This window comes from Rhinopithecus bieti, unplaced genomic scaffold (genome assembly GCF_001698545.2).
Source record: "Rhinopithecus bieti isolate Rb0 unplaced genomic scaffold, ASM169854v2 scaffold_8675, whole genome shotgun sequence".
Taxonomy (NCBI): Eukaryota; Metazoa; Chordata; class Mammalia; order Primates; family Cercopithecidae; genus Rhinopithecus; species Rhinopithecus bieti.
In genome coordinates, this window is record NW_016806447.1 from 3,430,564 (window position 1) to 3,442,155 (window position 11,592).

The following is an 11,592-nucleotide window of genomic DNA, read 5'->3' on the forward strand; positions in this document are numbered from 1 at the left end:
AAAAATTGCCTGGGCTTGGTGGTGTGCATCTGTAGTCCCAGCTATTTGGGAGGCTGAGGCGGGAGGATCACCTGAACACAGGAGTTCGAGGCTGCGGTGAGCCACTACACCACTGCACTCTAACCTGGGCAACAGAGTGAGACTCTGTCTCCAAATACATATAAACATAAAACCTAGAGACATTTTCCTTGGACTCTGTGTTGTCTTGCACTGCTAAACTTACTATTTAGACATGCTGCTCATTTTAGAGTGCTAGTCATTGTGCTGTGGAGCCTTCTAGGTGAGCAGTTTTCAGTAGAACTTACTTCATTAATAGGAATGTTCCTTTTCTGCACTGTCCAATACAGTATCCACTAGCCACATGTGGTTATTGAAGTAAGGCTATTGTGACTGAAGAAATAAGTTTTTTTGTTTGTTTTTGAGACAGAATCTCACCTTGTTGCCCAGGCTGGAGTGCAATGGCATGATCTCAGCTCACTGTAACCTCCGCCTCCCAGGTTCAAAGGATTCTCCTGCCTCAGCCCCCCGAGTAGCTGGGATTACAGGCACCCGCCAGCATGCCCAGCTAATTTTTGTGTTTTCAGTAGTGACAGGGTTTCACCATGTTGGCCAGGCTGGTCTCCAACTCCTGACCTAGTGATCCATGTGCCTTGGCCTCCCAAAGTGCTGGGATTACAGGCATGAGCCACCACGCCCGGCCAATTTTTAAATTTTATTCAGCTCATGTTTAAATATCTACATGTGTAGCTAATGGATACGGAATTGGAAGCACAATTTAAGATGATTTCATACTGGAGGGGATGGTTTCATACTGAAAAAGTGGGAATGAGTAGGATTTAATGTAATTGATATATTCTCTTTTAATGAAGGAAAATGTTAGTGGCCCTTATCTGATTAGGTTTTTAAGAGGAGTGTTTGGAATAATTCTAAGAATTCCTGGTGAAGAAGTCAGTGACAAACTTTTGACAATTTGAAACATTAATAACATCTTTTTGATCAAGGTCCAAAGGTTCTATCAATTACGTGGCCTTGTTTTTATTCTCTTTATAACTGAATTTCAGATTTAAAGTGTGGATGTTTTAGATAACTGATTATTTTGGTATTTTAATATGATATTTTAAAGAGCTATAAAGTCCTATACTGCCTCATAGCATTCTTATTTTGTTTTATGAGTTGCTTAATAAGTACTTTATATAATGCTACACTTATTCTGTAACTAATTTTAAAACATATTTGATTTTGTAGGTAGCTACATCAAGCTGGCTAGCAGGCAGATACAAAGGATATCATGAAGTTTCCAGGGCCTTTGGAAAACCAGAGATTGTCTTTCCTGTTGGAAAAGGCAATCACTAGGGAAGCGCAGATGTGGAAAGTGAATGTGCGGAAAATGCCTTCAAATCAGGTAATGATTTAAGACAGATGAATTTTATTAGAAATAAGCATACCACTGCCATACATAATAATATCTTGACACTGCATTGGAGGAATGTGTACCATTTAAGGATGTGCTATATTTGAGAGACATCTCCCTGTTTCTTTTTTGTGTAACAGGGTCTCACTCTGTCATCCAGTCTGGAGTGCTGTGGCATGATCTCACCTCACTGCAACCCGCGCCTCCCAGGCTCAAGCGATCCTCTCACCTCAACCTCCTGAATAGCTGGGACTGCAGGCACATGCCACCATGCCTGGCTAATTTTTTGTATTTTTGGTAGAGATGGAGTTTCACCATGTTGCCCAGCCTAGTCTGGAAGTCCTGAGCTTAAACAATCCACCAGCCTTGGCCTCTCAAAGTGCTGGGATTATAGGCGTGAGCCACCATGCCCAGCCTCTTTTTAAAAAACTCCTGCTCCTACTGTAGCCGTTTCTTTCTGAAACGAGTTAACTGTTTTTGTTTGTTGACCTGTTTTGTTGTTATCTGAGTTACAGCTTTAGGAATACAGTTAAGTTTGTTTTCTTTCCTCATAATCTATACTAACAGTAGTAACCTTCTTTAGATACATAGTTTATAGTTAGCTAGAGGCTAAACATCTTCATAGCATTGTCTTTAGTCAACCAAAAACCTACTCTTTCATCAATAGCGATAAGGAGTTCATGTGAACTACTAAGGGTAATACCAATGTTGGAAGCTTTTTAGAAGATAGCCAGCTGGCCTCTTAACTACTGTTGGCTGTATAGTTTTCTTGTAGAAATTTTATACTTCTATCATATATAATTATTTTTCACAAATAACTGTGAAGTTTATCCACTCCAAAAGTTCATCGTATAAGATGTCTTATATATCTTTTAATATCTAACATGGTGCTTGGAAAATAGAATAGTGGTCAAATGTTCTTTTAATATGCATTAGTGAACGAATGGCAAATATGTAAGTTCCTCCTGTGTTGTTTTAGGCTATCCTTTGCTCATTGGTTTTGAAAGCATATATGCCTTTTTAATTCCGTTCTAATTTTTCCAACTTATGTATCATTCTTTCCCACAAGCTAAAGAAATACATTCTTCATTTACTGTTACTTGTCATTTTGCAAACTGATTAGTTAACCTGAATGTGGAGTGTTTATACATACACTGTCTCATTTAATATCTCATTTAATCCTTTGAAAAAGTAGGCAGTAGTCCCAATTTACTCAAGACTTTAATAAGTAATAGAATGATAATTTGGGCTGGATGCAGTGGCTCTCACCTGTAATCCCAGCGCTTTGGGAGGCTGAGGTGGGCAGATCACCTGAGGTCAGGCGTTTGAGACCAACCATGGTCAACATGGTGAAACCCCGTCTCTACTAAAAATACAAAAATTAGCTGGGTGTGTTGACTCATTCCTGTGACCCAGCTACTTGGAAGGCTGAGGCATGAGAATTGCTTGAACCCAGGAGGCAGAGGTTGCAGTGAGCCGAGATCGCACCACTACACTCGAGCCTGGGTGACAGGGTGAGACTCCATCTCAAAAAAAAATTATAATTCGTTCCTTTTCCTAAGGTAGTCCTCTTCCTGTGATACTTTTTGTTGTTGTTGTTTTATATTTTTGTGTGCATGTGTGATTTTTAGATTAGTTGGGAATTCAAGTTATTTAGCAAATGTCTGCTGAGTATCTGCCATACTCTAGGCACTATTCTAGGCACTGGGGATACAACAGGAGAAAATAAATTCCTTCCCTTATGTTGTGACATTCTAGTGAGCGTCAAAGCTTTTTTATAGCTGCTTGTAGGACCATTCCTTTCCTCCTTCTGCTATCTCCTTGAGTCAACATGTAACCAACAATAATATGTTTTTACAGCCTGGTCTTTGAAGATGAAGTTCTACCTAGATTGTAGTATATTGCTGTATTACCAAATAATCCGACTTCTTTCTTTCTTTCTTTCCTTCCTTCTTTCCTTCCTTCCTTCCTTCCTTCCTTCCTTCCTTCCTTCCTTCCCTCCCTCCTTCTTTCTTTCTTTTTTTTTTTTTGTTCCTTCCTTCCTTCTTTCTTTCTTTCTTTCTTTCTTTTTTTTTTTGGTGGAGAAGGAGTTTTTATCTTGTTGCCCAGGTTGGAGTGCAATGGCATGATCTCAGCTCACTGTAACCTCAGCCTCCTGGGCTCAAGTGATTCTCTTGCCTCAGCTTCCCAAGTAGCTGGGATTACAGGCACCCGCCACTACACCTGGCTAATTTTTGTATTTTTAGTAGGGACAGGGTTTCACCGTGTTGGCCAGACTGGTCTCGAACTCCTCACCTCAGGTAATCTACCTGTCTCAGTAACCCAAAGTGCTGGGATTACAGGCGTGAGCAACCATGCCCAAATCTGGCCTATTTCTGTAGGTGATTTAACAAATACTGGTATGGTAATACCAGAGAACAGAATAGTATCAGAACTTCTGAGAGACCCACTTCTTCAGAATATGCCTTTAGTAATGCCAAGTAGAAGCCGTATTTAATACTTGTAAAATTTGGGTAGCCTTGGTCTGGTGGGGATAGGAGATACGAATAGGGGTAAAAGGCTATATAGGGGCTTGAGTTGCTTGCCAGGGTAACCCCCAGGGACACTTCTCTATTCAATGTTTTTTTTTTTGAGACAGAGTCTTGCTCTGTCACCCAGGCTGGAGTGCACTGGCGCCATCTCAGCTCATTGCAAGCTCCGCCTCCCGGGTTCACGCTGTTCACCTGCCTCAGCCTCCTGAGTAGCTGGGACTACAGGTGCCCGCCACAACGCCTGGCTAATTTTTTGTATTTTTTGGTAGAGACAGGGTTTCACCATCTTAGCCAGGATGGTCTTGATCTCTTGACCTCGTGATCCGCCCGCCTCGGCCTCCCAAAGTGCTGGGATTACAGGTGTGAGCCACCACGTTTGGCCACTTCTCTATTCTAGTTCTAACTCTTTTATTTTCTTCTAAGGGACTGGCATTTTTTTTTTTTTTTTTTACCTCCCTTTCCACTGTTGCTCTGACTTTTCTAATTTTGTTTTGAAGTGTTGGTAAAATGGAAAATAAGGTATTTTTAAGCTTTCTCTTATGCCTTTTTCTTCCAGTTTCCTTCTAACTTCCCCTGCCCCAACTATATTTTGAAGTCAGTCTCTCACATAATTCTTGTTTAATTTGCATCGCCTATCCCCTAATTTAGGACAGCGTGGTCAGGCAAGAATATTATATATCTGTCACTCATCTTCTATGTGTTTCTGCCACATTCTGTTTCCCTTATGATAGCACAAAGTATTATAATTTTCTGGTGATCTGACTGTGAGTTTCCTTGAGGGGTGTGGTCGTGTCATTTTTGTTTACTTGCATATAATAGACTCAAAGTAAGCATTTCAGTGAATGGTGTTTATCATTTCTTTATGATTCATTCAGGTACCTTACTGTGTTCTTGGCACTTGCTGAGAACTTCTTTTATATTATGTAATTGTACTTTGAAGTTCATGATAATTTTGTTACATGAATTGGGGAAAACATTGAAACTGGTCAAAGTGCACACACTTTCAGGTGTTCTCAATTTATTTTGCCAAAGTGCTTTTGATTTAGAGATAAAACCCTGCCACAAATTGTTTATATACAGATGATTTTCAGTAGAATTTTAGAACTCTAAGGAATCTTAAAAACAGGTTGTTAACAACTTTTCTAGTCATTCTCAACTGGAGTTTAGGTTTGCTGCTTCCTACTTCATCAAAGCCAAAAGCAAAAATTTGATTATTATTATTTTTTTTTCTGAGACAGGGGCTTGCTCTGTCGCCCAGGCTGGGGTGCAGTGGCTCCATCACAGTTCACTGCAGCCTCTCTTTCCCAGGCTCAAGTGATCCTCCCACCTCAGCCTCTCAAGTAGCTGAGATCACAGGCACGCACCACCACGCCTAATTTTTTTATTTGTGGAGAAGAAGGCTCACTGTGTTACCCAGGCTGGTTTCAAATTCGTGGGCTCAAGCAATTTTCCTGCCTTGGCCCCCTACAGTACTGGGATTACAATTGTGAGCCATGCCAAGAAATTTAATTTTTAAAAAAATGTTGAACGTCACAGGTGTAATGAGATGCTGTTGGAGCATAGGAAGATATTCAGCCCAACTTGAATTATCAGGAAAAGTACCTGGTGGGGAGTAACATCAAAATAGCTCTCAAGAGATACATAATAAAGCAGGTGAGATAGAGAAGGGAGTGTGTTCCAGTCAGAAGGAGCAATACGAACAAAGGAGCAGTGATGTAAAATAGCATAGCAGGGGCAAGGAAGGATCATAAATAGAAGTTACTACTCTTAGAGCATGAAGTTTAAGACAGAAAGTGATGGAAGATGTTTGAGGATAGAGAGGTAGGTCCTAGATTTGTATGCTATACTGGGGAATTGTACTTAATCTTTTAGGTAATGGTGAACCTTTTAGAGTTCAAAGTGGGAGAGGTTGTATATTATAAGGAAGAGACTAGCAGCATGTGGAATATAATATATATACAGAATATATATTAATAGCAGTCTATATTTTACCATGTTTGATCAATCCATTATAAATTCTCTTTAGGATTATTTGTTCAACTACTGAATCCTTCTAATCCTATTTGAGCAGTCCATATGAGAAACAGTTCTTCACCTGATGAAATCAGGAAATACTGTTTTGGGCTTTCTCTTTTTCTCTCTCAGTCTTGATTTTAGAGGAGTAGGAGTGAAATGAATTACTTAGGCACAGAAGTTACTGTTTGTAATGCTGTCATGATAATATTACTGTTTAGTACATGTTTGAATTGATTTGAAAAAGTTACCTTAGACTCAATATTACTTCAGTTAAATTGAGTCTTCTTAAACTGTTATCTTTTGGGTTTTAAAAAAGTTACGGCTAGTTTTGGCTAGTGATGATAACATTGGCCATGCGGGAATTCTTTCCTTGGCCCTATTGTTAAATTTTAGTGTGTAGTATATGGGACAAACATAGTGGCTCACATCTGTAATCCCAACACTTTGGGAGGCCAAGGCGGGAGGATTGCTTGAGCCTGGGAGTTCAAGACCAGCCTGGGTAACATAGTGAGACCTCGTCTCTGCAAAAAGTAAAATTAGGCCAGGCGCAGTGGCTCATGTCTGTAATCCCAGCACTTTGGGAGGCTGAGGCAGGCGAATCACTTGGGATCAGGGGTTCGAGACCAGCCTGGCCAACATGGCGAAACCCCATCTCTACTAAAAATACAAAAATTAGCCAGGCGTGATGGCACAAGCCTGTAATCCCAGCTACTTGGGAGGCTGAGGCAGGGAGAATTGCTTGAACCCAGGAGGCGGGGGCTACAGTGAGCTGAGATCGAGCCACTGCACTTTAGCCTGGGTGACAGAGCAAGACTGCGTCTCAAAAAAAAAACAAAAAAAAAAATTAACCGGGCATGGTGGCACGTACCTCTGGTCCTAGCTACTTGGGGGCACTGAGGTGGGAGGATCACTTGGGCCTGGGAGATTGAGGGTGCAGTGTGCCATGGTTGTGCCACTGTACTCCAGCCTGGGTGACAGAGCAAGACCCTGTCTCAAAAAGTATATATATGGAATATTAAAGTTCAAAGTTATTGTCGTGATTTCTTTCATGACTAATTGTTACAGTGTTTAAAATAACTATTCATATATAATATTTTGTAAATTTGTTTTTCTGACATTGTTAGATAATCAGGTAGTTTAGAGGTAGGAAAGGAGAACTAATGTTTGAGTGCCATTTGCATTCTATATATGTGCTTTACATAAGTTATGTCATTTAGTTATAACTATATGATAATCTCCATATAACTGTATTCTCTTTTTTTGTATGTTACCTTTTGTGATTCTTCTGACAGTTGTATGTTTCTGTTATTGTTTAATGCCAAACACCAAATAATGACATTATTTAATGTAATCTGTCATTCAGGGATTTTTTTTTCTCCCACATTGTATCTCTACCTGAAGGTTGGAGTTAATGGTGTTCTTGTTTTCATAGCTACTGTAAATCATTGTTCCTTTCATCTCCCTAAAGCATCCCCAGTTTCATCAGTTTATAACATCACCTACGTCTCCTGGGAATTTATTCCCTTGTTGTTTTGTTTGGCTGGCTTACTTAACATTACTTTTCCTTATTTGTTGCGGCATTTTGGATAAAAGCTCATCTTGACAGGAATTTAATTTCTCTTGAATGCTTAACTCTTCATCCAGAAGTCCTGTGACTGGCTTTACTTGGTTTTCAGGGATTTTTATGAACCCTTAGTCCAGAAGTAGATCTTAAAGTAGCCTAGATACAAAATTACAGCTGGATATGAGGAATAACTTCTAGTGTTCCAAACCATTGTAGGCTTACTATGGTTAACTTAGGAAATATAAATGAACTATGATAACAGAATGATAACCCATTTAAAACCTGAAATCAATAGTAATAAGTGAAAGTTACCAGGGGCAACAGATAAATTATACATTTAGAGATAATGAAAAAATACTGAACAGGAAATCAACCTGAAGTAAATGACTGTTTTGAAAGATTTCCACAAACATAAAACATTGTTGTTGTTTTAATCTTCCTATATATTGAGTATTCTCCTTATAGCTCTTTCAAACTGTTTGAAACTACAGTTTAAAAGAGCTATAAGGAGAATACTGAATGTTTCCAACGTAAACAACTGGTTTTATTTTTTTAATGGTGACTCCAAAACTCAAGAGTAAAAGTTTTCTAATCACCATTAAAGTGTGTCCCTGCTAAAAATTAAGTCTATACTCAGTAGGCTTACAACAGCAATAAAACAATAATGTTTTGTGTTTGTGGAAATCTTTCGAAATAGTAATTCAGGTTAATTTCCTGTTCAATTTTTTCATCATCTCTAAATGTATAATTCATCTGTTGTCCCTGGTATCTTTCACTTACTACTATTGATTTTAGTTTTTTAAATGGGCTATCATTTCCATTATCATAGTTCATTTATATTTCCTAAGATAAGTTAATGGCTATTTGCTGCGGGAGAAATTCACTATATTTTCTTAATCTTAAGAGTTGGGGGACCTTAACTCCAAAATTACTATCAGTTGATAATAGTGTTACTTAAACTTTAAAGTGTTATGTTCTCTGAACACCTAAATGTAATTAAACTATGGATATTTGGTGAGATGACAGTGAAAATTTTAATACAGAGTAGGAGAATATTGGATATTGATATTAAATGTGATAACCAATAAAGTTTTATTTTCATCTATCTCAAGTCTGATAGATTGTGAATAACCTTACATTTTTAAACATAAAAGTGAGGTAGTATTTCCTCACTTTTTATGAGAGAGAATTCTAAACATACTCTTAATGATAGCTCAAACTTTGTCTTCTGTTTTTAAAATTGTTCCCTTATAGAATGTTTCTCCATCCCAGAGAGATGAAGTAATTCAATGGCTGGCCAAACTCAAGTACCAATTCAACCTTTACCCAGAAACATTTGCTCTAGCTAGCAGTCTTTTGGACAGGTTTTTAGCTACCGTAAAGGTAAGTGTTTTAAGATAGACTTACATATAACCTCATTTGAGTGTACATATGCTAAACCAGAAGCTATTAGTAAACATTCTTTAAGGTAGAAAGAAGTGGAGAACTTTGCTGGAGAATGATGTATGTACCCATAAGAAGACATGGTGATGTGTTCTGCTATTGTTTATTTTAGTTTTATTTTTTGAGATAGTTTCACTTTGTTGCCCAGGCTGGAGTGTCTCTGCCTCCTGGGTTCAAGTGATTTTTGTGCCTCAGCCTCCCACGTAGTTGGGACTACAGACACGTGCCACCATGCCAGTCTAATTTTTGTATTTTTAGTAGAGACAGGGTTTTGCCATGTTGGCCAGGCTGGTCTTGAACTCCAGATGTTAAGTGATCAGCCTGCCTTGGTCTCCTAAAGTGCTGGGATTACAGGCATGAGCTACCGCTCCCAGCTTTCTACTAAAAAGCAGACTTTTTTTGGAAGTGTTTCTAATTCTGTAATTTTCTTTTGTTACAAGTATTCATAACTTTTTAGCCTATGAAATTTTCTATCTCTTGATTTTAGCACAAACCTTATAGCATCAGCTGAATATTTTATCATTTTCTAACATATTGATGTACAGAGGTGGACAAGGAATCAGACTAAAGTATAAGCCTATTGCACGTTTTTCTCTGTCACTATTTATTGAATATCCATACTATGTGGCTTTCTGAAAAATGTGAAGTGCTTTCTGTGGGCATACTTTGGGATATAACAAAATGTCATAAAACAACCTTGGTATATTTTTGTTGAATGGCAGCATACAAATAATTAGTTTTTATATTGTCCCCATTGTTATATCATTGGCTGTGTCAAGTTAGTAAGTAGGCCCTCAACGTATTTAAAGCAGAAAATGAGCAATTATTTAATGGCAAGGCATGAAAGAGTAGCAAAGTATTTTAACTGCAGGCATTAGTATGCATAAGAATATGTAAACTGGGGGAACTGTCAATTAAATGCTTTATTAGGGATACAAAATAGAAGCCAAAGAATTAAGGAGTTTAAGACTGAATAGCCGCTCAGTTTCAAACTTCTACTCTTAAGAGACTTACTAAACATGACAGGACCCAATAAATAAGAACTATGAAAAAAATGAGATACTTAGCAAAATTCTCTAATTGTTCCAGAAATTTCCCCAACTTTGTTTCAAATGTTTAATAAACACAGCAAGAATCTCATGATAGAAACTACAACAATGTGTTCACTAATAGTTTTTAGAAAATATACTGTCCCAGAAAGGACACTAACCTTAAACTCATCTTTCCGTGGAATTATCTGTGAAAAGTAGGTTAGATGTAGTGGAGAGGGAGGGAGGAGTGATGTGGACTTGTTGCTGAGATAAAAGTAGGCATTTTTCAGATATCCCAGATTGCAAGCAGCTTTAAAAAATGTTTACATACACACAAAATATATTTTTTAATTTGGGGAATATTATTAAAAACTTCTAAATCAGACTTCTTTTCTGCTGGATGGAAATGAACTTTGGCTAACTGGCTTTGGTTGAACTTTGAGCAATGGAATTTATATTATTTTTGTAGAATATCATATGGCTAGGATTGTAATGTTAAAAGTTAGCCCTGGAGACACTTGATCTTGCAAGTGTACTTTCCTTGCTTTCATTACTGCTCTAAAGCTTTTCAATAAACTTCTTTCCTATTCTTAAAAAAGTTAGCTCTGATCTAAAAAGCAGTGAGTGACAGTCACATTAATTGAATTCCATAGCATTTTGTATATACCTGTCTCATCTGCATATCTCTGTTTTAAAACAGTTATAAAAGTTCACCGTTTTTGAAAAATCACTAAAGTTGCTTTTTCCCTCTTCAAAATTTTAGGCTCATCCGAAATACTTGAGTTGTATTGCAATCAGCTGTTTTTTCCTAGCTGCCAAGACTGTTGAGGAAGATGAGGTAATAAATCCTTTCAAGATGTTTCTTCTATGAAAATTTATCTCCATTAACTTGCTTCTTGTTTGCCAAAACAAAAATCGTAAATGAGTTTCTTTCTGTCCTTTTCTCCCTGTCCCTGTTCCCCTTTGAATAGAGAATTCCAGTACTAAAGGTATTGGCAAGAGACAGTTTCTGTGGATGTTCCTCATCTGAAATTTTGAGAATGGAGAGAATTATTCTGGATAAGTTGAATTGGGATCTTCACACAGCCACACCATTGGATTTTCTTCATATTGTAAATATACCTGAAGTCTTTTAGTTTCTTATTTGAGTGTGTAGCCTTCAGTAAATTAAAAAATAGATTGCCTACTCATTTATTTTGTACTGGTTTTAGGAAAAGAAAACTATTGATATCCAAGGAAAAATTATAAATTAGTATATATGTCATATCACTGAAGCTTAAATCACAAACTTAGAAATTGAATAGGTTAGGCTTGGTGCAGTGGCTCATGCCTGTAATCCCAGCACTTTGGGAGGCTGAGGCAGGCGGATCACTTGAGGTCAGAAATTTGAGACCAGCCTGGCCAACATGGCAAAACCCTGTCTCTACTAAAAATAGAAAAATTAGCCGGGCATGGTGGCGGGCACCTGTAATCCCAGCTACTCGGGATGCTGAGGGAGGAGACTTGCTTGAACCCAGGAGGCGGAGGTTGCAGTGAGTCGAGATCATGCTACTGCACTCCAGCTTGGCGACAGAGTGAGACTCTGTCTCACAAAAA

At 38.1% G+C, this 11,592-nt stretch overlaps 1 protein-coding gene across 1 annotated transcript in view; it reads left to right on the plus strand.

Moving 5' to 3' along the window:
• The window catches only part of CCNI (cyclin I), a 33,205-nt gene that overhangs the window by 12,642 nt on the left and 8,971 nt on the right, over nucleotides 1-11,592 (plus strand). Inside the window, exons 2-5 of the mRNA XM_017876542.1 lie at nucleotides 1,246-1,402; nucleotides 8,777-8,905; nucleotides 10,760-10,834; nucleotides 10,968-11,108. Of these exons, the coding sequence (XP_017732031.1) occupies nucleotides 1,289-1,402; nucleotides 8,777-8,905; nucleotides 10,760-10,834; nucleotides 10,968-11,108 (459 nt within the window). The 5' untranslated portion in view covers nucleotides 1,246-1,288. The remainder of the gene's footprint in view (nucleotides 1-1,245; nucleotides 1,403-8,776; nucleotides 8,906-10,759; nucleotides 10,835-10,967; nucleotides 11,109-11,592) is intronic.